General features: G+C 42.5%; 1 protein-coding gene across 1 annotated transcript; it reads right to left on the reverse strand.

Annotated features, from left to right (window-relative positions):
- Window positions 1-12,152: 12,152 nt before the first annotated feature.
- HSBP1 (heat shock factor binding protein 1) lies at window positions 12,153-23,995 on the reverse strand. Its single transcript, XM_085638537.1, has 4 exons — window positions 23,820-23,995; window positions 17,084-17,150; window positions 13,563-13,657; window positions 12,153-12,407 (listed from the first exon to the last, which is right to left on the reverse strand). Exons 1-4 carry the CDS (start codon window positions 23,862-23,864, stop codon window positions 12,387-12,389), a joined length of 228 nt encoding a protein of 75 aa, XP_085494663.1. The 5' UTR covers window positions 23,865-23,995; the 3' UTR covers window positions 12,153-12,386.
- Window positions 23,996-27,343: the final 3,348 nt, after the last annotated feature.

Genomic DNA, 27,343 nt, shown 5'->3' on the forward strand with positions numbered 1-27,343 from the left:
GTTTTTTTCAGTGAATTTGCAAGGTTTTTAAAATGCTAGTTCCTAACTATAACGTGTGTGAAACCTATGGTTTGTTAAGTGAATATATATATATATATATATATATATATATATATATATATTCACTTAAAAAACCATAGGTTTCACACGTTATAGTTAGCTGGACATTTCACACGTAAAAAACAATTGAAATTCCCCCGTTATTAGTTAGTTCAGATAACTATAACTCGCGCAACCACAATCCACTGCTGATGACGTCACATATTACATCACTCATGACATGGTCAGTGACATCACTCATGACATCACTGATGACATCATCCTTGTGATAGAGTGGCGGTCGCGCAAGTTATAGTTATCTGAAGTAACTATAACGGGGGAATTTCAATGGTTTTTTACGAGTGAAATGTCCAGCTAACTATAACATGTGTGAAACCTATGGTTTTTTAAGTGAATTTGCAAGGTTTTTTAAATGCTAATTTATGTATGCATTATTATATTTTTTATATATTTATTTTACAATAAACTACCTATGTATATAGTTCAAAAACGAGCCAAAGCAAGTATAGCGTACACTCTCAGTAGATAAAGACTGATACCAAGAAGAGTGGGTAGTCGAGTGTTTATTTCACACAACGCGTTTCGGCGAAGAGCCTTGATCACGTGTGATTGTAATTCAAACTGCTGTCTTAGATATACATTCGGCCATTTTTTCAACAAATGAAATCAACAACGGATTCGGAGTGGCTACATGCAGTGTCAATTGAACAGTGGCGGCCATCTTAGCCTATGCAAGCGTTAAGTAAAACAATAAGGTCATTATGTTGTTGGCACTGATACACATTATCATACCGCACCGGCACAATACAGTTTGTAATTTCAATCAGAAAGAAACTCAATTTGAATAATCAAATGACAGTATGCATGTCCGCCCTGTGTGAGGAATGAATAGGGGTGGCCATGTTGGATCGGTAAGATTCTAGCAAGATTATACTAGTAATGCCGAAAAATCTAAGCTACCCGTAGTGAGTGCCCAGATCATCCCACTGCAGGATAGTGTTGTAACCTTAGTGCCAGAGTAGAGGGTTAATGTAAGCCACGTATAGCTGGATGAATGTACCTTTGGTTGTGTAGCCATGGCAGTATATCTTGTGTACAAGAAAACAACCTCAGGAAACACCCATGTGATCAGAGACTGTGCTCCTACTATTACAGATAGAATGGTGCATCCCTTAATGATGGCACGAGGCATCAAATCAAGAATTACAACGAGACAGTGCTCAGACTATTGGTGTGAGTGTGGTTCAAGATCTCCCACATCCCGATGTATGGTAATTGTCCCAATGACTGCATCAGCTCAAATGATATGTAGGTTATCTGTTAACACCCACATCGCATGCCAAATGTTCACTTCCTAGTGTACCCACGGAGAAGTCTCCTGAATACGAAATCACAGAGCCAATGCTCTTCCTTACGGTGTTTGACAGGTGCATATTACTGAGGGAAGCAAAGGGCATCAATTGTGTATTGAAGTCCAAGTGGTCACATAAAAATAAATGACATCATCCTCGTCAAAATCATACATCTATTGTACCAAAGGTAGGTATACATATCTCCGATGCAGTAGAAGAGCTAGTGCTCATAATATTGCTAATAGTCAGACTATTCTGTGTGGTTAGGTATGCATCAAACAACATATTAAAAAATGGAGAGAAAATTGGTAACAAATACACCTGAGGCTGGTCTATCCTTCCTTAACTGCTGATCTGAATTACAAAAGTGAAGACTTGTGAGGAAAACGAAGAGAAACGGAGAAAAAGGGTAGGATGCCCGTGCAGGTGCAGACATGTGAAGGGGCCCCTTCCTTCTCTCCTGTAAAGTAATATAAAACATAAAAATGGAACTAAAACCGTGAAATATTTCATCCAAAATCACAGTACATATTAAAGGTACAAATGACAAAGAGAGGTTCATGCAGTCTGAAAACGGCACCAGCTTAACCATATAGTACAAAACATCAAAACTGTATAATGCAACAAACTGAAAGGCAGCATGTATTAAAATCAGGTTTTAAGGTGAATTGAAAAAAAAGGAAAAAAAAAGATTATTGATCCCATGAAAGAACGTTTGGGGAGACATGAAGAGGAGATCAAAGCAAGGAAATTAAGAAAGATGAATAGAGACTACGCAGATTACGAGAGTGGAAGAATCCTGACCTTTAGTAAAAAATATGACCATCTGTACAAAGTGCAGGATACCATTCTGGCATCCACCTCATCTGCGAATACTAACCTAACCAATGACAATACCATCATAAGGACACCGAATCTGATGTCTCTGGAGGCAATACATCTGGGGAAGAACGCAGCCAGAGACAAGTGAATTTAATGTTTTTTTTTTTTTTAGAGGAGTTTCGGGTCCTACAGAAGGATCGACAAACAACACGGGAGAACCCACCTCTAAGAACACGGGGACGGGGACGAGGAAGAGGCAGGGGAAACGCCGGAACAGAAAAAAGAGACTTGCACAATGGTGGTACAACAGACAGAGGAAGGGGCATCATGGGAAACCGGAGAACACGCTCCAACAAAAATTACTGATGGATATGAACACGGTAAATCAGACTGTGGTAAATTTATCCAAAAGACCTATGACTGACATTGAAAAAAGAACTCTGTCTAGGATTGTCGTTCTGTCCCTCTTCCTCTTTTAACTATACTGAAACCAGAATAGACTTGTACAAGTTATGTGAGAAAATTAAAACTAAAAAAATGGCACATACTTAAAAGACAAAATCGGCACCTTACGAACATATCTAGTCAAGCTCAAAGTAATGAAACCCTGGCAATAGGTGATATTGACACCTTAATCACATTGGTTGAACTAGCACAGGGTAGTGAGAATACATTAGGGGAGACCAGTACAACACAGGTCCTTAACCAGATGGAACTGAATACAGGAGCAGTGCCCAAGACACATTTCAAAAACAAGTCTACCTTTGTACCTCCTTTACCCCATGACAATATAGATACATTCCAGGACTGTATTGTTAAATCACTCATCGAGCTTAGATTCAGTAAGAACAAAAAACATCAGACTAAAAAATGTAACAATCTTTCTTGGACACAAAGACAGGCATTAGAGGCCCTCTCTAAAGATACTGAGATAATAATTCGCCCTGCTGACAAGGGAGGAAATGTCATTTTGAATAGAGAGGACTACATCAATGAGGCTTTACGCCAACTTGATGACACCAACTTCTATGCTTTGGTGACTTGGGACATCTATAATCAAAGTATAGTGGAGATCTGGGACAAACTGATCACCTGGAGGGATAAGGGGCTACTAGAGTGGGAAGAATTTTGCTATCTAAAAAACGATCATCCTCGACTTCCCATTCTTTATCTTCTGCCAAAACTACATAAAGATAACATCAAACCTCCAGGACGCCCTATTGTTTCATCTATCGGATGTGCCAGCACATCTCCAAATATGTCGACCATTTTCTAAGAGAATTTGTGGTATTACTACCCAGCTATCTTAGAGACACAAAAGAAATTCTCTGCAAAATCAATGAACTACTATGGCAACCGAATTACCTCTTTATTGTTTTAGATGTAGTCTCTCTATACCATAATAGACCATGTCCAGGGAGTGTAAGCATGTGAATTCTTCCTTAAACAGAGACCCCTCAGATATCGAGATCATAGTCAAATGATTATCGAGATGATCAGATACTGTTTACAAAATAACATTTTCTCATTCAACGGCGCCCTCTACAGGCAGGTAAACGGTACTGCTATGGGTTCCTGCTTTGCTCCCAGTTTTGCTAATCTGTTTATGGGCTACTGGGAGCAGGAGATCTTCACTAACAACACCTTTCAGGAAGACTTACAGAAAGTTGTCATGTGGCGACGCTACATAGACGACTTATTCATCATCTGGAATGGTCAAAAAGAGGAAGCTCACAATTTCATTACCAAATTGAACATCAACAGATATAACATCATTCTGTCAGGCAGCATAGACGCCCATAAGGTTGAGTTTTTGGATGTGAGTTTACAGGTTCGACAAGGCAAAGTGCATACAACTCTCTTTCGAAAGGCAACTGCAGGCAACAGTGTCCTACATGCCCTCAGTAGCCACCCAGATGTACTCAAGTGGAGTATACCCTTTGGGGAGCTGCCGAGGGCAAAAAGGAACTGCAATAGTCCTGAATCTTATTGGGACGAAAGGGACAACATCATTACCAGGTTTCTCGCCAGAGGCTACCCAAAGTGGGTCCTCAACAAAGCCAAAGACTGCGCTGAAGGGGTAGAACGCTTGGAAACCCTAAAAGACAAAGTGGTGGTACAGGAAGACCCAGAAAATGCGGGCACTCGCCTAATTCTCACATACAACACCAATGCACAAAAAATCCAACACAGTGTCGAGACACTGGAACATCCTCAAGGCAGATACCACACTGGGGGATTTCATTCCTGACAGACCTACTGTAACTTACAGAAGGGATAAAAATATTCGAGATTTGGTTGTAAAAAATGATATTACCAACTATCATAATCCAGCCAATCATGGCCTCATGGGATTTTTTCCATGCAGCCATTGTAAAGCCTGCAAGTACAGCAAATACAAAGGTTTTCTTGAATATAATGGTGTGACAAGAACAATTAAAAAATTTTTGACATGCAGTACCAACTTTGTCATATACGCCATCATATGCACTTGCAACCTTTGGTACATAGGGAGCACCACATGTCCAGCTAAAAAGAGGGTCTTTGAACATCTCAGAGCTATCATTAACAACGACCCCAAATACCCTGTTGCCTGACACTTTCATGAACGTCACTGTTCTAACGTCGCTGACATGAGTTACCTGATCATAGAACAGATCCCTAAAAATCCGAGGGGAGGTGATACAGTTTTGGTTCTGAGACAAAAAGAATCGAAGTACATCATAGATTTTCAGACCAAACTCCCGGGAGGTCTGAATATCGATGAAGAACTGTCAATTTACCTTAAAACCTTATTTTAATACATGCTGCCTTTCAGTTTGTTGCATTATACAGTTTTGATGTTTTGTACTATATGGTTAAGCTGGTGCCGTTTTCAGACTGCATGAACCTCTCTTTGTTATTTGTACCTTTAATATGTACTGTGATTTTGGATGAAATATTTCATGGTTTTAAGGGGCCCCTTCACATGTCTGCACCTGCACGGGCATCCTGCCCCTTTTCTCCGTTCCTTTTCCTCACAAGTCTTCACTTTTGTAATTCAGATCAGCAGTTAAGGAAGGATAGACCAGCCTCAGGTGTGTTTGTTACCAATTTTCTCTCCATTTTTTAATATGTTGTTTGATGCATACCTAACCACACAGAATAGTCTGACTATTAGCAATATTATAAGCACTAGCTCTTCTACTGCATCGGAGATATGTATACCTACATTTGGTACAATAGATGTATGATTTTGACGAGGATGATGTCATTTATTTTTATGTGACCACTTGGACTTCAATACACAATTGATGCCCTTTGCTTCCCTCAGTAATATGCACATGTCGAACACCGTAAGGAAGAGCATTGGCTCTGTGATTTCGTTTTCAGGAGACTTCTCCGTGGGTACACTAGGAAGTGAACATTTGGCATGCGACGTGGGTGTCAACAGATAACCTACATATCATTTGAGCTGATGTGGTCATTGGGACAATTACCATACATCGGGATGTGGGAGATCTTGAACCACACATACGCCAATAGTCGGAGCACTGTCTCGTTGTAATTCTTGATTTTGATGCCTCGTGCCATCATTAAGGGATGCACCATTCTATCTGTAATAGTAGGAGCACTGTCTCTGATCACATGGGTGTTTCCTGAGGTTGTTTTCTTGTACACAAGATATACTGCCATGGCTACACAACCAAAGGTACATTCATCCAGCTATACGTGGCTTACATTAACCCTCTACTCAGTGGCACTAAGGTTACAACACTATCCTGCAGTGGGATGATCTGGGCACTCACTACGGGTAGCTTAGATTTTTCGGCATTACTAGTATAATCTTGCTAGAATCTTACCGATCCAACATGGCCACCCCTATTCATTCCTCACACAGGGCGGACATGCATACTTTCATTTGATTATTCAAATTGAGTTTCTTTCTGATTGAAATTACAAACTGTATTGTGCCGGTTCGGTATGATAATGTGTATCAGTGCCAACAACATAATGACCTTATTGTTTTACTTAACGCTTGCATAGGCTAAGATGGCCGCCACTGTTCAATTGACACTGCATGTAGCCACTCCGAATCCGTTGTTGATTTCATTTGTTGAAAAAATGGCCGAATGTATATCTAAGACTGCAGTTTGAATTACAATCACACGTGATCAAGGCTCTTCGCCGAAACGCGTTGTGTGAAATAAACACTCGACTACCCACTCTTCTTGGTATCCGTCTTTATCTACTGAGAGCGTACGCTATACTTGCTTTGGCTCGTTTTTGGATATTGATTGCCCGGCGCGCTCCGCCGGGATGTACGCCAACCTTCATGGGTCCCTCGCAATCCGGAAGGAGCATCTTTGTGGATTAATACTATGTATATAGTTATAGATTGACTGTATCCTGTAATATGGAATGGCTCAGCTCTTTTTTTTTTAATTTGGATAAAGTTGAACAGCATACTTAATATCTTCTATAAACTTATAAAGTTTAAAATGTTTTTTTTTTTTTTTAAGGTTTTTTCATGGTGCGCGCACCCCGCGATTTTTTCAGAAACAATAAAATGTTTTTTTCACCCTTCGGGGTCCTTCAGGGACCCCCTGACAAAGGCTAGGGGGGTCAGGAACTCTCTACCCTGCCCCCTTTTCACGTTCTCCACCTCTCTTTTTCACTGTCACACACAAAATGGCGGCCGACACTTCCTGATTTCGACCGATTTGAATGTTGACTGACATGTAACCACCAATCAGAATTACGCTCGCGCACGCTTATAGATATGTAGTTTTAACTGCAATTTTCTCAGAAACTACTGAACAGATTGACACCATATATCCAAAAGGCACATGCCTGACCTGAGGACTACCTCATTGCCAAATTTCAATTAATTCTGTTCAGCCGTTCGGGCTGTACTTTCGACTAAAGGTCCTATGGGAAAATGCATGGGAAAAAACGCGTTTTGGGACCCCCCTTTTTTCTCAGCCTCCCGCTTGACGAATCACCCTGAGACTTTCAGGGTAGGAGCTGAGCGGAGCGCCCCATTAGTTTTGAAAATTTCGCGAGGATTCGTCAACCGGCGCCAAAGTTATTCAAAATAGAATTTTCCGATTTCCTATGGAAACTCGGTCCTAACTATAACTATCTGATAATATATATATATATTTTTCCACTAAGTCGCTCAGACACGAGGCCGCACACCACAGCAGGTAAGGCATCAACCTTTATTTGCACAACAAGCGGTTATCTCATCCCGTCATAGGGTCCTGTTGCCTGACGCGTTTCGAAGCCTTCCATGCTTCTTCTTCCGAGGCAGAATGCTGTAGCCATTTCCGATATGTGACTCCACCCTACCCCGCATGCTTTTGACACCTGCTGGCTTCCGGTAAGCCTTCTAATTAAAGTTCATTTCAGTGCATGCTGGTATGTGGAGTTTCATTTGCACATTTTTTTATATATCCCTCCAGTGGGTTTTGTTACAGTCATTATAATTTAGGACATTTTGTTCAACTACCCTCCAGTGGGCTCCAGGATAAGACCCGCCTGTTTTAATGAAGTACTTGCCGCGTCCCAAAAGAAATGAAAGTTTTCACTCCTGCGGGTCCTCTCATTTATCGGCAGTGCGATCCCTCTGCGTGTGTATTATATATATATATATATATATATACACATACCACACACACATATACACACACACACACACGATAACACAACCCCAATAAGATTTATAACTACTTTCAGCACACAGTCCATCTCAAACAGATTCTGAGAAAGATGTGGGATATCCTTAACCCAAAGAGTTAGGAGGCACACCATCAGTCACGTACAGGAAGGACTTATCCCTAAAGGATCTTAGTCAACAGTCATCTCAAATCACCTGAAAACAACTGGCTAGATCAGGGTGGAGGATTCTACAAAAGCAGAAAGTGCAAGGCATGCAGTCACAGCAACAATGTCAAGGAAGTGAGACTAGAGAGGTTAGGGAGACTGTGGAGAATACCAAGATCAATCAGCTGTGGAAAGGACTTTGTGGTGTACATAATCACTTGTTCCTGTGACAAGTGGCATATCAGATCCACGACCTTCCCAGTAGTTTGGAAGATTGAAGAGCTATAACTAATCAAGATTTTAGCTGTAACACAGAGAAACACTTTCACGATGTCCACAACAGCGACTGGACATTGGGCAAGTATTTTGCGTTGGACACGGTGCTTAAACACCCCAGAGGGGGTAACCATGTCCAAGCATTACGCAGACTCAAGTCACATTTCATTCTGCAAGTAGGCAGCATTTTTCCCATGGGGATGAACAAGGAGGAGGAGCTACATTCACATTTATAGAAACATCATACCCTACCTAGCCCAACTCTAGAAAGTTCAGGATTTGCTTCCAAATCTCTGGTTATTTTAAACTGAATATCTTTTATCAGAATGTATTCTGTACGGGGATCGTTACTGTTTTGTAATTCGTTTTTCTGTTTTAACATTTTGTTAGTGCAGATGTATAACTTTGAAGCATGGGTTATCACAGAATGTAAGGACACCTTGCAACATGTGGGTGGCTCATTGGATAAACAGAATGGCTCGTTGAGGAATGATGCCTAGGCTCTGGAACAGAAGAATTTAGAATGGACTAATAGAGTGTTGATTTTAACTAAATTTCTTATCGGTTTTTGACAGAATTCTGGGGACAGTGATCCGCATTGGAGGATAGCCACCTATCACTGTTAAGAGCACGAGGGGCAGAAATAGGTTTACTGAGCGCCTCACCTCCCTTCTTTATGAAGTCACCTTTTCATAGTGGGTTATAAGAAGATATTTATGAAACTAGAATGCTTTAGTCCCTGTTCTGGATTATAGATACCAGGTGCCATACCGTTCAGTATCGTAGTAAAGCGTAGCTGTCGTCCGGATAACTGGTTTACCGCCCCTTTATATGGGTACTACACCAGCACGGTCTATCGATCACGACTACTTTGCATAGCTAGTTTGAGTATATGGGTACTATACCCTCACTTTCTCACATTAACCAAGTTATCCTCCACACGTTAACACGGGCTCCCCGTTTAAAATAGCGCGGAGATTCCCTATTGATAACACACCATGTGTCCGTTCGATAGCTATCAGACCCAAAGACACATAGTACCCTTGTGATGGTAGACCACCTCAGTACTTGAACAAACGTGCTATTTGATTGTGACATGAACAATCACGTATGCAGGACCTACCTGCAACTAAGTTGCTAATATAGCGAGCATATTGCTGGTCTTCAGATAATTTTAAACGCACGTCGATAAATTTGTCAGTCTGACGTAAACCATTTATTTTGAATTATGCATTTGTGTATAGCGAACAGAATCCCTGACGATGAATCAATTGTTTGGATTATGTTAATATTTATTGTTAATCATGCATGTAAGTTCCGTACAGTCTTTTTACCATGGCTATGTTGCACGCTGCGACGTGCATGACACCGCTCCTATATCAGGTCTTGAACTTTGAACCTGGTCATGTGACCAAGACCCCGTGAGTGGCTGAAACGCTTCTTTGTTTGTGCCTTTAAACCTTAATTTTGCATCTCTACAATTGAAGTGGCTCGCCTCTTTCATCGGAGCAGCGTGAGGGAATTCTGTATATATCTACACACACACACACATACATACATATACACACACATATATACACACACTTTCAGTGATGAACTAGACCTGCTGCTTTTGCCAATGCCAGTTTCATCCTTCCCCTTCAGGCCCAGTTTTGGTTCACCACTAGTTTTGGCTGCAAGTAATCCATTTTCTTGTCTTTCTTCTTTGTGTTTTAATGGCTTCCTCCCAGTAACTATCCCCTCAGTACAAGCGCAGTTGCTCGCTGTAGGTGCAGTAGAGCACAGATATAATTAATCACTGACAGGACCATGCATCAGTGTTTGTCTTGATCAAGCGATGGTAGTGAAGACAAAGTATTCACCTAAACTCTTGAGATTGTGCCACAAAGTGCAGAAGGCTCAAAGGAGGTCATTAAGCTTTATGGCCTCTTGTAGTCTGGGTCACCTCTTAGATTACACTGCGATTTAGCTTTGATCATACCACTCTTGCACTGCGAAGCCAGAAGCAACAAGTGCTGTAGAGGGTTCCCCCAATTTCTCAGAAAGGTTCCTGGTATAACATCTTAATTTGCTTCCCAACTGTGACAGCCTGATGGGTCTGCAACTGCCTTAGCGACTGTGCTAACTGAATCTCTGATGCAACTCTCATGGTGGCTGTGTTCACCCAATCAGACCTAGAACTGCCGTGGTGATTGCATCGGTCCAACTGGGACTGCAACTGCGGTGGTGACTGATGTCCTGATCGAGAAATTGAGCTTCTTTGCCACAGGCTGAACACATAAATAGGGCATAAATCAATTTCCATGTATAGACCGACCATAGCAAACGTGTCCGCACTTGCACTCAAGCACTGGGACTGCCACTCACTGCAGGACTAATCCCTGGTCGCAGTGTGTACAGAGTTGAAGGTCATGCCCGGCCTAATCGGCAGCCTCTGACACAACCACGAACTGCCACAGGCCTCTGCTAGTGAGCAGGGGCTGCCAGATCCGCAGTGGATGACTGAGAGACTAACTTGTTACCCACTAAACCAACAGGATAAGAACTTCTGAAACATGTGAGCGGAGTACACTTTTGACTTCTGAGACACTGAACATTGCAACCGATTCATGCTTATGGAGGGGGGAGGAGCAAGCTTATCAAGGATCACCTGGGTAGGATTAGTACAAGGGGAAATCAGAGGGTGTAATACCACAACAGAGATTCGTAACCCGGACCTTGGTCATGTACACAGGATTGAATTTAGTACTGCTGAGAGATTAAAAACTCAAGTGCAGAAAGAGCCTCAGTTGGTCCAGTTTGCAGAGTCATAGTAGGACAGACCCCAAAACATCAGTGACAAATAACCTCAACCACTACGGTTTGGGATCTGTATCCGCCGTCTGCCCTGTGGTCCTCCAAACCAGGTCTCACAATCTAAGGTTTTAATTTTGCCCACATGCCTTACAAATATTATTTTAGGAAAATAAGATTAATAAAACAATTAAAACTGAGCATGACGAGTATTACTTCCTAGCCCTTGAAGGTGTAAAACTCCATACAAAATCCTCTCAGCTAGGTGCTTAGTTTCACTACCTGCAGTTGGTTTCATGTGGCCTTTCCAGTCACTGCACGAAGTCCTTAACATCATCACATCATCACTTACAATATCTTAAACAGGAGGGGTTTGCTTGGAAAGCGAAGTCCCTAACACAAGAAGTCAAAACTCCAGTGCATGGAGCTAGAACCTATGCAGAGAGGTATTAGTCACTGGTCAACTGGTTCTTTCTTGTATAATAGGGTCCAGCTAGGGAAAAATATTTCTTGAAGATGAAGATAATGAAGTGTATTTTTGCTAATATACACCTCTGCTCTGTACAGTACATCTATTAGACATTAACCACCTCTTTGCAGCACTGGTACGCATCCAACAAAAAGGAGAAGTAAACTTACTTTAGGCAGACACTGGTCAGAAGTTGTTAATAATCAGATGTCTTTATACATTTTACACTGCCTAGTAATTGTATTGGTCAAATGAAACCAGCGTTTGTAAACCGTAAACCCTTCCATGGGCTGTGAAACTAGAGTATTTACCTCCAGTGGGGTCGATTGAAGAAAAGGACTAAAATTTGTTTAAGAGGCTGTGAATAATGGGTGGGATTTCGCTACTTACAGTTCAGTCAAATAAGACTGCATAAATAATGGTCGATTTTGCCATGTACACATTGGCTTATCTGTACAGTTGTGTCAACTATTTAGATACCTTAAAGTTCTTTTACAGTTGTCATAAAATGCCTCATACAAGTAAACAGAAGCGCACATATCCCACATGAAACAAAATTAAAACAGATCAAATTGACATTTTCATCGTTTAATAAATCAACATCTTCAAACACAGATGCAGGCTAATCATGAGAAATAAAAGTTAACACAACCAGCATACCTGTAAATCTAAATATACAATAAACTTTAGAAATGCAGCTCTATAACAAGTAGATATATAAAAATGTTTTCTTGTTCACACAATTTGTCAATTTGGAGACATTTTCGACGATTGATCTGGCTTCTTTAAAACTTTCCAAAATCCACTCATTCAGCTTTCACGTCAGGCTGAAACAAAGAAAACAGAAGATATTTTCACTAAAAAAACAAATCTAATTGGTTTGTAACGTAACATATGAATATTCTGTCACGGTTAAATATAGAAGGTCATTATAAGGTTTCATCGTCAAAGAAGAAAACAACCAAGAGAATTCTAAAATCTACAAAACGGCCTAAAACATTCAGAAATGATCCGTTTTTTTTTTTTACGAGAGGGCAACAGGAAAATCACTAAGATTAGATTTTCAAATCCTGGCCTGAGCACCAAAATTAGTTTTTTCCCGATACTCATTCGGTGACTGATAACAATGCTCATTTAACACCTGGTCCATTACTAATTGCTCTTCATTGACTTCCTAACCCACTTCAAATTCTATTGCTCAATTTACTGTTTTAGAAACAAAACACCCAGTGATAGTTTTCCAATGGGAGGAAACTGCTTATAACTAGGGCTCCCAGTTTTATATTTTTGTCATTTCCGTCTGGATTTATACAGATTATTTATTTTTACAAATTTTACCTGTATTTATCCACATTTATTCTAGTTTTGTGAAAAAAATAAGCTGAAATGTGTATATTTCTGCATTTATTTAACCAGTTAATGAGCACTCGTGCCACAGCGCCCGACAGGTTTCAATGATATATACACGGTCAGATGGTAAAATATGCACTTGTAAGAAAATATGTAAATTTAGTATCAAGGTTGGGCATATCTACTGCTGTTTAAGGCTCTTTACTAAAATCTCTATTTTTTATCCTCTTGCCTGTCAATCCGCACAGCTATTGGCCTGGCAGTCATGATTGACAAAATTTGGAATCACTCAAAAACAACCCATATTTCCGTTTTTATCCACATTTAAAAATAAATACAGACAGGAAAATAAATGTTTTTCGGTCTGTATTTATCTGTAAAAATCAGTAAAAACGGAAAACAGGGAGCCTTACTTAAGAGTACAAATTATATTAATTCCCATGTGGGGCAACAGACTGCAAACGTAGGTACTTCAATGATCAGGCCTTACAACTAGCATAATGTGAACTTGAACATTTCCTGGGTATTTCTATATAAGTTGCATTTCTCACATGCCAGTCACTATAACCATCAAAGCAGTTATATAAAAGTTTAGGGTCGATATAATTAAGTACAAGTATTACAGAACAGACCTTTTTAAATTCGTCCTCCTCATCAACTCCTGCTTGTGTCATAAGGTCTGCAATATTCTTCTCCAAGTCATCAATACGCCCGCTCATGTCATCAAGTACCAAAGGTCAAAGAAAACTCAAACGATTATAAAAGCAATGTAGATTTACTTTTCACGCCTTGACACAGTTGTGAAACATTATGTGCTACTTGCAAAATGAAGTAGCAGAGTTTACGCTTAAAATCTTGCACTGTGCCCCCTTTAAGCAAATTAGACAAGCATTTGCAATGCAATAGGTCTCGCAATTATAAGAGTTTGAGCTATTGGCATTGTAAAATTACAATTCCTTTTATTTATGTTTTGGTCTTAAAACAAACAAAAGGCATTGTCATTTACAATGTTTGTAGCATAAACTCGCATAAAAGCAGTGTGGGGAGTGCAGCAGTGTGCGGCGTGCAGCATTGTGCGGCGTGCAGCATATGTGGGCAGTGTGCGGCGTGCAGCAGTGTGCGGCGGGCAGCAGTGTGTGGCGTGCAGCGTCATGCAGCAGTGTGTGGCTTGCAGCAGTGTGCGGCGTGCAGCAGTGTGCGGCGTGCAGCAGTGTGCGGCGTGCGGCGTGCAGCAGTGTGCGGCGTGCAGCAGTGTGCGGCGTGCAGCAGTGTGCGACGTGCAGCAGTGTGAGACGTGCAGCAATGTGAGACGTGCAGCGGCATGCAGCAGTGTGTGGCGTGCTGCAGTGTGTGGCCTGCAGCAGTGTTTCGTGCAGCAGTGTGCGGCGTGCAGCGGCATGCAGCAGTGTGTGGCGGCATGCAGCAGTGTGTGGCGGCATGCAGCAGTGTGTGGCGGCATGCAGCAGTGTGTGGCGGCATGCAGCAGTGTGTGGCGGCATGCAGCAGTGTGTGGCGGCATGCAGCAGTGTGTGGCGGCATGCAGCAGTGTGTGGCGGCATGCAGCAGTGTGTGGCGGCATGCAGCAGTGTGTGGCGGCATGCAGCAGTGTGTGGCGGCATGCAGCAGTGTGTGGCGTGCAGCAGTGTGTGGCGTGCAGCAGTGTGTGGCGTGCAGCAGTGTGTGGCGTGCAGCAGTGTGTGGTGTGCAGCGGCATGCAACAGTGTGTGGCGTGCATCAGTGTGTGGCATGTAGCAGTTTTGGCCTTTAAACAACATGTCCTCCCCATTTGTGCAGCAGTGTGTGGCGTGCAGCAGTGTGTGGCATGTAGCAGTGTCACGGTTGCAGCAGTGTGCGGCGTGCAGCAGTGTGCGGCGTGCAGCAGTGTGCGGCGGCGTGCAGCAGTGTGCGGCGGCGTGCAGCAGTGTGTGGCGTGCAGCAGTGTGTGGCGTGCAGCAGTGTGTGGCGTGCAGCAGTGTGTGGCGTGCAGCAGTGTGTGGTGTGCAGCGGCATGCAACAGTGTGTGGCGTGCATCAGTGTGTAGCATGTAGCAGTTTTGGCCTTTAAACAACATGTCCTCCCCATTTGTAGGGTTTCTGTGCTCTGTGTTAGGCAGGCTAACCATTCAAACATGCTCTGTAAAGCTTCAACATGATAAAAGCCCCGGCACCTCTTTGGTTACAAATTAAGCACTAGGAAAGTGGCTGTAGCCAAGACACTATTGAATTTTAGTTTATATGCTCTGTGTTACGCAAACTAAATAAAGACATATACAGTGTAAAGCTGCTGCCTCATCAAAACACCGGCACTTCCTTTGTTACAAATTAAGCACTAGGAGGGTGGCTGTAGCTACGTGTTTGCAGCTACACACAAATAAAATAATAACGTAGCTCCACTTTAGGTCATATTTATGTTTGTGTCTATAGAAATATCAACTAATTTGTCCACAATCACAGGCTATTAAGCATATTCAGACATTAAAACCTGGTTTCAAAACTCGTAAGTTAGCAGTAGTGGCCTTTAAAGAACATCCCCTCCCCATTTTTCCGGTTTGTGTGCTCTGTGTTAGGCAGGCTAAACAAAACAACATGCTGTGTAAAGTTGCCACCTAATCAGAGCCCCGGCACCTCTTCTGTTACAAATTAAGCACTGGGAAAGTGGCTGTAGCCAAGCCACTATTAAATTTCAGTTGATGTCCTCTGTGTTACGCAAAATAAAAAAAAAGTATAAAGTGTAAAGCTTCTGCCTCATTAAAACACCAGCACTTATTTGTTACAAATTAAGCACTAGGTGGGCGGCTGTAGCTACGTGTTTACAGCTACACACAACAAGTAACATGATACCTACAACAAGTTAGGACTATTGGCTTTGTCAATCGTTGTTAGTTGCATAAGATAAATTAGCAGTAACTGTGGCTTGTATATAATATTGAAAAAGCATCCACTTGAAGCCCTAGTGACACCACGACAATGTTACTGCTCCTGAGTTACAAAAAGAGGCACAAGAATCCAGAGCAGACATGGCGAGTAAGTTGGCTGAAGAGGTGGGGGTGGCAAATGGTGTTCACGGGCGCTTTGATGTCCTCAGTGGCCGCGCGGCTCACTGAAAACATCAAAGCGCCCTCGAAATGTAAGTGATCGCAATCGCGATCACACTTCAAAGCGCGGCTGTGTGACAGGCGAAAGACGAGTGCTTTCAGGCTGCCAAATGGTGCGCGCGCCCGGCACACATGCACAGTAGTTGGCGGCCTGAAAGCACTCGTTTGCACTTCCAAAAGTGCTTACTATAAGTCTCGCCAGAGCAGCGCTAAAGCGCTGTCTCAGGCGAGACCTAAAAAAGAAAGCGTAGGAGCACAATAGAACAAAAACATTTCTGGCCACCATTGTTTATCGAACACTGCTCGCTCACTAACGGGGAAACATTAGCAGAACTATGACCAGCGAACAAGTTACAGCAAGAGTTACAAATTCTAGCCACTAAAAGGATGATGGAAACATTCACGTAACAATTTAAATTACCAAAATGCCACATCCTGCGTCTAGACACATTTAACACTTTAATTTGGAAAGGTAATACCTTCGCTTTTTTAATGGCAATTATTTGTTAGGTTATTTCTCGCAGCACCTTATCTGCAGGTATCATTGCAGCACTTGGTGAATGTTTTTCTAAGGAATAGCAATACATTATTTGATGTAGATGCTTTACAGTTTCAACAGAAAAATCTTAAAATAAGGAAGTCGTTTGGGCTATGATGCGAGGCCCACCAGCTCGTCAGGTCAGTGGAGTGGTCTCCGATCCCATGGTGAAAGAGCAGCAGCCATGTTTAGAGATCTCGGCCTGCCTGGTGGGCATTTACTCTAAAGACGTGAAGTTATAAACACTTTGAATAAAGTTTTAAACAGCCAAGCAAATTAAAACTGTGTGCTCAGAATATAGCTAATTTATAAACCTGGCTTAAATCATGCATTTTCAAAGGCCGATTCAATATATAGCCCATTTTGACAAGAGATGAGACTGCCAAGATGGTAGGCCATGCTAACAACATACAATCATGCAATATAAAGTAGGAGCAACGAGAGTGGTGAGGAAGAAATGGGCAAGGGCTTCAGGCACCCAGGTTAAACTTCCAGGAGACAACCAGACAATGAAAGGATATTTCTGCCAATTATCTGATCCGACATGGTTTGAAATTTGTCTTGCATTTGTTGAAGCAGTGTCTGCACCTATAAGTGAAAAGCAATAATATGAAATTAATTCCTAGGTATAAAATAAAAGTTGACAAAGAACGTAATCATATAGATCTCTAAAGTCAGAGAAAAGAGGTCTATCACTACATCATTAATATTCTTCCCTACTGAAACTTCCTGTAGGAATGTGGAGTATTATGTGGTAATGCTGGTTAGGCTTCACCATGCAATACTCTCGCAAACCCCAAAGATCGTCATTGGATTCACAATAATAAATCATTAGCCCAGTCCTGATAGAGAGAGGCAAAGAGCAGTCAGTCAGTCTTTAATAGAGGAATATGTGTTAAGCATTTCAGAGTACAAACACGGATGATAAGTAATTGACATAAATTGTAAAAAATCTGACACTAATTTATAAAGCAGATTTGATCTTAGACACCAAAACGAATAAAATCAGATACATATAACCAGAGTTAGGGATTTTAGACGCAATATCAAATCAGAGCAAAATAATACTGTAAAACTTAATCATTGCGATGAATGCTAAAAACTACTAGTGACAATCACTTGCAGGTCAAGCCATGTGGAACCCAAGGTGGTTAAAGGTCCCAGTACCGAGCCCTGACAGTCAGTTACATTTCACCGGTCTCAAGAAGCCCGGGTGGAGAGTTATCTGGGCTGTCCTTGATGCCAAAGCGCGAGAGCTGGTTTTACTGCTTTCATGGTGCTGCTGGGGAACAGGGTGCAAATGTTGCCAACGAAGCCATTGTTGGTGCCGGATAAAGGTTTTACGGAGTTCCCTCTAGGTGCAGTGTCGAGTAAAGGTGGTGGTTGCTGGACTGACGGCCACTATGCTTGGGCAGCAATAAGCACAACACAAAGTAATTTCAACGTCCGGGGGAACACGGTAGCCGGCTGAAAATTCGTGGAGGGCAGGACTACAATTCTCACAATGCACTGGGCCATCCACTTCTGTGCAATCCCTCGCAGGGCCTTCTGTGCAATCCCTCACAGGGCCCATGGCCAGCGATTTTTTGGTTCTGGTACATTCTTTTTACCTTCTGATGCAGGGGACAAGTGCCACTAGTCCAGGGGAGTCTGGTAATGCCTTTTGCTCTTCAATGGGTCCCTCTTGCTGAGGGGGGGGGGGGGGGGCAACTGATCTATGGCCCAGGACGAGCCGCGTTTGTGCAATTCCAGGAAGGTTGCCACAGGAGCAGAGTATCATGCCTTTGGTTCATACAGCCTCGTTGTCACAGACACAGGTCTCTTCTATTATCCTTGTTGCAAGTTAGAACATAACTGAGGTTCTGGTGCCAGGGGTTAGTTCCTAAATTCTAGATTTAGGAGGTGTGGGTGCAAGTGGTCAATGGGCTAACTCTAGCAGCCAATCCGACCCCTGAAGTATTCACATCTGGGGGCTACAGATCACCTTTTCTACCCAGAACCCACTATTCTACCACTTTTTAAAATGGCAGAAGTGTTCCTCAGCTGTACAAACCAGGTAGCCCACTCTAGAGGTGTGGCTAGTCTTCTGAGATGTACACCTCCAGACTACCAAATTTTTCCACCTGCCCGGGTGCAAATGTGCCAATGGTAGGCCCGTTTCCTCTTTTGGGAGGCAAACTGGTTGCATATCACAGGCTGTGCAGCCTTTGAAGCTCACTGCCTTGAAGTGCCACTTCACTAGCTAGCCTGTCAGGGAGGAAGCGGGACTTCCTTTCCGTCCAGGCCATTGTTTTTGACTCCTGAGAGAGTTCACACCTCCTAGCAGGGGGTTTGATTTCTAGGCAGTAGCCAGCGCGGGCTGGCAGCCAGAGCACAGGAAAGGCTGGGGCAACCTCTAAAGTAGCCACCTGGGTGCATGCCACAAAGTCCTCGACACGAGATTCAGGTCAGGGTGAGGCGGCATGTTGTCAGATACCAAACAGGACATATTTAGGCAATACCATAATAGAGATGCCAACCTCAGTTTTGCCCGAGCACCAGCCCATGTTAGCCTATGGACCGTCTATCATTTACAGTGTCCTTTAATGATAAAGGGCACTATAGGGACATACAAGCTTGCACTTACATGTCCAAGACTTTAATATAATGCACCCTACCCCTGGACTTTAGGAGGCCTTACTTAGGGGTGAGTGGTATATATTAAAAATAGTGCATGAACTTTGCCAAACATGGTGAGGGCAAAGTAGAGTTCGAGCAGGCTTGGTGGAGACTTTTCTTTCTGCCCTTTCTCTTTCCTAGATGCCATTTACCGGACAAGCAGTATTGTTAGTAAAGTGCCTTATACCAGCTTTCTTTTCTGGCTGCACCTTGAACAAGGTGAGATGATGGTTTTGAAATCATAAGGTGCTTAGGAAAACTCAGACTACCCTCTTCTGATAGCCTGCAGGAACCAATTGGATTAAACAGATTTCTCAATCAATGATGAGTCACTTTTTGGGGGACGGAAAAGTCCTTTGCATTGAAACAAAGGTGCACCCCCCTACCCCGAGTGCCCCAGCTGCACCGATGTCTGTATCCCCGGTGCTGCTTTTTGAGGTCATGGGCAAACAAGGATCAAGTGTGTATGCCACGATATAGGCCTGTCTCACAGATTGCGGTCAGGTGGACTGGGAGTGGCACACAAAGTGCTACCCTCATGATGGTGAAAATCTACTGCCTTAGTCAGAAGTTAAGTAGCAGGAGCGTCGAGGTGGCAGCATACTGTGTAGTGATAGGTAAAAAGAAAAAGGCTTGTTAACTTTTACTTATGTCACTGGAGTGAGGCCTACAGGCCCACTCATGTAAGGTTTGGCTGCTGTGTGCTTAACTCATCCTTGGCCTACATAAGGTCAGTATATAGTGCTGTGCAGCGCACATGTGGTTGCATGCATGTGATGTGTGGTGCGTTATATATCGAAGACTCTGGGGTGCATTTTGGGAGACCCCAGGCTGACTGGAGGAGCGTGCTGAGGTAGAGGCATATGGCCAGTAAGTAGTGGATTGCTGCATTTCTGTGAGCTTGGTGTGACACACACGCTGAAGGAAGAAAGCCAGGCTTTAACTGCTCGACTCACGCAAATACTGAGAGTCAATTGCTAAAGGGCTACTTTGTCCCAGTTGCTCATGACCCTCATTAAGTGGGGCCCTGGGATATCGGGAGTAAAAAGCGTTAACCTCCACGGTTGTGTTCAGTTGCTTCTGCTTGCCCTGTGAAAGGGGTTCTGACAGTGTTGCTCCCAGCTTTGACTTAGTCTTTTATGAATGTCCCCACCAAGCTGGGTTCGGGAAACGTCTTTGAACAGAGTTTTTATATAGCGCGAACTTGACCTGATGGGGTATCAGAGCGCTTTACATAGCACCAGTTGCGTTACATGAGGACACATTCATTTTTGCTAGGCACAGGGAGATTAAGTGATTTGCACAGAATCACAGTATGTTCAGCGTCATTGCAGAGACTCGAACCCAATTACCCAGATTCGAGGTCGACCACCCTAGCCGTGAGGCCAACTCCTCTCCCCAGTCTTTGACTCAAAGATGACATTTTCCATTGGAGATTCCTTACAAATGGCTAGATTACTGTACTGCATCAGACTCTGCGACAATAGGCAGTCATTGATTCCCTCACTCCTATCAATTCTATAACGTGAATGTCATCAAGATCATGTCCAATTATTTCTCAACCTATTTCACTTACTATAGGATTTAGAACCATCAAAAATAACTAAGTTGGACTGAAAATCTTTAAGAAAGCCAGATGTGTACAGAGGCTAGGTTTCTTTCACAGTTAGATTAGGTCTGTTTGTCATTTAAAGTTGTTGTCACTATTTAGTGGGATCCAGTGATCGAGGCAATTTCCGAGGCTACTGGAGGCATTCCTTTCAGACTATGGGCCCGATTACGTTGTCGTTAGGAAAGCAATCCCTCCGAATCGGTTTAGGAATGCTTTCTGAACGATTCATATGTGGGGTGTCCTACCAACCGATTACGATGTGTCCGGATGCTTACGGACTCGGCTTGGTTGGACTCGCATTAACTTCAATGGGAGCTTGTGTCCCGAACGAGAACCCAGGCACCCATTGGAAAAAGAGGTGGGGGGGGGAGAGAAACCTTGCTCCCTGTATCGGGCACCCCATGGTGCCTGCCACATTGTGCATGGTTGGGAAGAGGGGTCCCTTGGGTACACCCAGGGCCACATTCAGTCGCCCGCAACAGGCCCCCATAGACCGTTTCCGAAAGCTGTTTCAGCTCAGTCAACCCGATTTGGAATATCAGTCCGAATCGGTCATCATACTCGCTCCATTGGGTTGTACGATTCGGCTCTGAATGACTCGGGCTGCCTGATTCCTATCCAGAACCAATTCAGACAGCCCGAATAGCTTCCTTCCATTGTACTCAAGTCATACAGAAAGGTGACCAATTCCGTAGGAAACAAGGGTTCCGAACCAGATCCGACAATACCGAATCCAATCCGAACCCTTCCTAACATCGAAATCTATGTATGGCAAACACCCTCAAGGAAACCTGCAAGTCTTAGTCTGGTTCCTTGGTTTCCTATTCATTAATTCAGGACTGAGATCTTGTTGAAATGCTTCTATTCTGCCATGGTCACATTTGTGATTGCCTGCAAGTGGATTCATGGAGGGAAAGAGATCCCGATGTCTGAAGTGACTTCAAAGGCTGGAAGAGTATTTCTGCCACTTGGAACCCATGTTGTCTCAAATATGCCAAATTAAATTCAGTACATCTTTCGCCATATATTTGCAAACCTCTCCCACTTTCAAAGTTCTAAATAAATAGCATCTTCGTTGGTGAGCAAGAAGGTAATGAAATTGAGAACATTGTCACCTATAGACTGGAACATCATATGTACTACTCTTGCTTAGTTTAGAAAAAAGCTGGTCCCTGTTTTGGCCGGAGGAGAGCCGACATATTATTTTCTGGAGTTTCTTCCTGGATCAGCATTTCATCTGGGCCACCACACTGCTTTCCTCTACACAAATCAAGATGCTAGCAAGTGAGCACAAATTACTGATCAAATTATCACTGCAGGAACTGAGAGCAGGTTGGCTCCTCTGTGCCACAACCGGTGAGACCGGCTTTTTCATCTCTGCACAGTCATATCAACGTGTTCTAAAAGATGCTAAGTTCATGTTAAACCCAGACCCATCAGCTATGGACTGACCTTCAACATTACATGTGCTTGCTTCCATTTAGTGAAAAAGACATATGCAGGGTTGAAAATACACAAAAGTCCCCAGAAAAGCGACAGGGGGGCCGGGGGTTGCCTCCAATTAACACACCCATTCACTCACAGATGTGGCCCTTACACAGCAGAGAGGTGTAGATGTTCGAAGCAGAGGGTGCACACAACGAACATGCCTTCTGCACCGTACGCTTTGAAGCCACAAAATATCAGATCTTTTGGTACAAGCAGCACATACCTTATATCCCAACGTGAGCAGGTTAAAACCGACCTCAACCCAGTGTGAAGTCCCCAATACGTTACAGAACAAGGACACAACTAGGGATTTATTTCTTTAAAAGACAGACACAATGGGAGAGTTTTGTCTGATCCATGTCTTATAATTCTGGATATCACAAAAATAAAAGTAGACACTTATGTAAGCAGCGAAGTGTTGGACTAATCAAGACAACTTAATCAATAACAAAACTTAAAATGTATCAACCTGCAGTCTTCTTTTTTGAGAACCCGCCCTCCACATGCACTTAATTAAATAGCTGTTTGTCATGATATTAATATAACCCAGAAAGTCTTAGGGTCGCTGCAAAATATAAGCGCCACCCTTTTTGTAGTTATTACAAAACCATGGGTGGCAGTAAAATCTTGCATATCCGGATCTTTGGTTAGTTTTAGTTTCCATTTCTTCAAAGTTTCGCAATTCAAAACGCATCATTGGTTTCACTTTGTTCTCAGTTTCATAGAAGGCGGGGCTAGTAGCCATTTTATAATGAGACGTCAAAAAGCAAATCTCAGAAATACTCTCCTGTTGAGACAAAGTAAACACCACGGAACCGCCTAAAGCGACAGTCATAGGCACGTGATTTTACTGGCGTTTAACTTTCCAACAGTATTCCCAGTAAATAAGCTTACGTGTATAGGACAGTCAGCAATATGGACTGGGTTAAATTTCTCGGTTTTTAACGTGTAACACATTAAACGTTGTCAACATTATTGCCGTGTGGGGAAAAAACGTCTAGGATGCACCAACTCGTTTAAAGCAGAGACTGAATAAACTAAAAAAAAGTATGCGGTTGTCAGGCAACAACACAAATAATTTGCATGAGAAACAAAACAGAATTCCGTTAATGCATTACGGTGTCGTAAAAATCAGACCTTTAAACAACGATGAGAGTTTAAAGTTCACCACCTGGATACCTTCACGAGTGACAAGTAGCCCTCCACCAATCCATCTTACATTACCAAAAAACGCGAGGATACTCGTGAGGATTTTTTTTTTTTTTTAGAAATCACAAGGCTATATACAAAAACGATGCGCGTATACTGTATGATAGGCGGGACGATAGAAGAGCACAAATAACAATCCGTCTCATATTAAATATGCCCAGAATGTTCGGAGGCCGGCGTTGATGTACCGAGCTTCGGAAACCATAGCAATCCCGTCCGATACCACACCCCCTCCCCTGAGTCCCCGCTCGTTCCAGTGCCCCACTCCCGAGCCGAACAGCCTTTCTCACCACCGCCGTCAGGTCCTGGACGGTTTTGGGATCGGTTTCAGCCATGTCTCGGGCCGCTATCGTTTTGAAGGGCGCGCCGCTAAGACTGTTGGCAGGAATGGATCAGTAACAGAAACACTCGACAGGCGACAGGCGATCTCTACTGACAGTCCAACAGACGCGTTTACTCACATCTCGCGAGAACAAGACTGCTCACGCACGCATTAAAGTCACCGAGTAACTCTGTCCTTCCTTGAGCGCCCATGAAAGCAGGGCGTTATTTCGCGATTAGGACAATTGCTCAGTGTCCCACTAGAGAACAAACTATAGGGTAGGAAGTTAAATTAAACTCGACACATTTCTAGTATGAAGAAAGTAATTTTTTTTAGAATTATTTAAGATTATAATTTTGTAGAAATCATTTTAGACGCGTTCCAAAAATAAAAAACATGTTTTATTTATTGGTAGTGTCGTTCAACTAAAAGTGAACTTTTTTTTTAATAGTTTACAACGCTTTTCTAGGTGAGTTTTGATGGCTACTTTACCATTTCGAGATGGCCATTTTATTAGCAAAAGAAACCCTGCCTATATTTATGCAAATATACGCGGGTGACGCCGCGTTAGTGTGGCCCAAGTTGGTTTCGTTTATTCGGTATCGCATCACTCGAGCATAAAAGCGGCCGTGTAGATAGGAGTGTGCAACCATGTCAACAGGGAGAGCTCAATGAGGGGTTTTGCTTGGTCTTCCGGGCACGAATTTTCCACCCAAAAGTTTTAAATGTAATTTCACACAATTACTTGGCAAGACAAAGCAACAGTGATGTTTGTGTTGTGCTATGAATGCACTCGGTGGTCGCGGATATACTACGATGGTCTACCCGTGGATATTTTGCTACATTTAACAGTATTTTAAAGCACGGAAATAACAGTGGTCAGAACTGAATCTCGTTAAATCAGAAAGAGATGTTAGCCAGATATACTAGAGGTGGACGAGACAGCAAATTAATTGGGAGAGCGGAGGCAAGGGGTTGTTTTGGCTTTAAAGGCTTGGCTTGGCTTGGGTACGAAGTACGAACCAAGCCCTAAACAAGTTTGCCATTTAAAACGTACAACAAACATCATGTAAAACTATGATAAAAAAGCTTAAAAATTAAAAAGTATATTTCTTTAACATTCTGGAAGATTTCACCTTAGTACATCAGTATTATATTGCGGCATTGAGAGGCATTTCTTAAAAGAGATGGTTATAAAAGACAGATGGACAAGAACATTCAAGAACTTCCCAAGCCATTAGTGAACTAAAAGGGAAGTCAGTTGACCTCGGCATCCAATATGTGGCTTAGACTCCTAGTGTTTATGGAGCAACTTTATAGCATACTAAATCAAACAAAACGTTTTTATACAGTGCACACCCTGAACACATTTGAAGGAGCTCTCTTATTGGATAATGAAAAAAGGTTGTGCACTGTATAAAAACGTTTTGTTTGATTTAGTATGCTATAAAGTTGCCCCATAAACACTAGGAGTCTAAGCCACATATTGGATGCCGAGGTCAACTGACTTCCCTTTTAGTTCACTTGTGGACTTAATATAATGTTTCATTCTGTGGTGAACGTTAACTGTGATTGGGGTGAACATTCCTATTAACATGTAGCCTGCTAAATTCTGGTATGCATGTCAGGTCCAGTACTGAGAACTGTAAGGAAGTGTTAACTTTGAAGCTGACTCAGCTATGACTATTACATTATTTAATTCTCTGGAGGAATGTTCAAGGTGGTCTGTTGTCCTTATCTTGTTCAAGGACTAACAGCATCGTATTCCATGCATTTATTTGTGTGGATTTTCTTTGTTATTTGCACAGTTTTTCCAATGTAGGACAACGAGTCATTTTCAGAGCACACATGCTAAATAAATCAACTTACATTCATATGTTTTATTTTAATCAAGGGATTGGGACCAATAAACTAGCTTTCGGGTTACCTGTCTAATTTTAGTTACTTTTCCAGATGTCTGAATAATTTGCTCCCATAATGGCTTTATTTTGGTACAGAACCAGAACATTGTTATTAAGTTGTTCAGTCTTCTTAAATGTGGGCCATTAATCCTTCGTGGTTGCATGTGTTTGACGGAGCCGATTGGTCTTTAAGTTCACATGATGTGGAATGTTGTGTTCAATTTTTTGGAAGCTATCACTACTAGAAATATTTTGTGGTAAACGAGAATCTGATTCCACTCTTGGTCTCTTATATCTTCCTCTAGATTTGATGCCTATCTTGGTCTTAATGTTTGTAGGTTTTATGTGGCCATTTGTTGCAGTGCCGAGTAAAGCCCAGTCCCTGGCTTCTGATGGTGCGTAGTTCCAGTAGTGTTTCAAGTACTGTATGTGTGGGAGGGGTTACTCAACATAAGACCACCTGGTTCTGATTGACTTCACTTTTGCAATAAAAGTTGGAAAGGTGCCTGTTGGTATTGGTTGTACCTCTTGTAGGCCCTGGAAAGTGTGTAGGTCTCCATTATTAAACAAGTATTAAAATGTTGTGATGTCTGCCTCAAAACAAGTGTGTATATTTGTTGTATATACTATTTGTTTGAACTCCGGTAAGCATTACAGGGAAAGAAACGGAGCATATGCTGGTGCTCCCTTAATCTTGCATATTAGTATGTGCCAGCAGCGATTGGCCACCTTTAATAATATATTGTCTATAAATTGTAGTGTTAGTAGTGCCAATAAGCTTACCAACAAGGGCAACTTTCCAATTTTCTCCTGGAGCAGTATTGCTTCTGGAAAAGTTGATACTGTCATTCATCATGCCACCCATTGCAGCTGTGCTTCACGGTAGTAGTTCTCCATGTTGGACATGGGTAGGCCCCATCCCACCAGTGGGTCCTGAAGTTTAGGTAGTGCTTATTTCTGCCTACCACTATTCAATATCAACTCTTTTTTTTAACTTTATCATCTCCAGTGAATAAGCATCTCGGGGAAGTTGCAAAAAGATATAGGAAGATGAGTATCATGACCATCTTGGCAATGGCAATCCTCCCAACCACGTAGAGGGGTAGCTTGTTCCAAAATGTTGCAATGCTCGTATATTAGCAAGTGTCTTTATCAAGTTGCTAATTTTCAGGTCAGGCCTGTGTCGAAATATTGTAAACCCAAATATTTAAACATGTCCCTCTAGTGTTTCAGTGAAAGTTTGGGTATCTGTTAAGTAGCAACATCAGGCACTGCTCTGAGCTGGAACAAGTAGGACCTTTTCTATTTATATGCAGCCCCAATATGTTGCAAAATATCTTTGTATTTCTATTGCCTTTCCTACATCTTGCTTGGTATTATGAAAGTACAGTAAGATGTTATCTGCATATAAGTATATAGTGTGTTTTGTAGTTCCAATACTAATGTCTTGGATATCTCCTATTTACCTGAATCTCACGGCTAAGGGCTTTATCTCCAAAGCGATTTCAAGGGGAAATAACAGACATCACTGCCGTGTGAATCTACGACGTTATTCCGCCACCTTTTCCCCGCTTGGAATCACAACGCGGTC

Source organism: Triturus cristatus, chromosome 12 (genome assembly GCF_964204655.1).
Source record: "Triturus cristatus chromosome 12, aTriCri1.1, whole genome shotgun sequence".
In the NCBI taxonomy this organism is placed as follows: Eukaryota; Metazoa; Chordata; class Amphibia; order Caudata; family Salamandridae; genus Triturus; species Triturus cristatus.

Bases quoted from the DNA above. Each gene is read 5' to 3' on its own strand.
- HSBP1 (XM_085638537.1), bottom strand. From the start codon at position 23,864: ATGGCTGAAACCGATCCCAAAACCGTCCAGGACCTGACGGCGGTG. The intron at 17,151-23,819 runs GTGAGAAAGGCT...TTTCACTTATAG, and splicing joins TCCAGGACCTGACGGCGGTG to GTGCAGACACTGCTTCAACA. The intron at 13,658-17,083 runs ATATCCTTTCAT...GACCTTTGGTAC, and splicing joins GGATCAGATAATTGGCAGAA to TTGATGACATGAGCGGGCGT.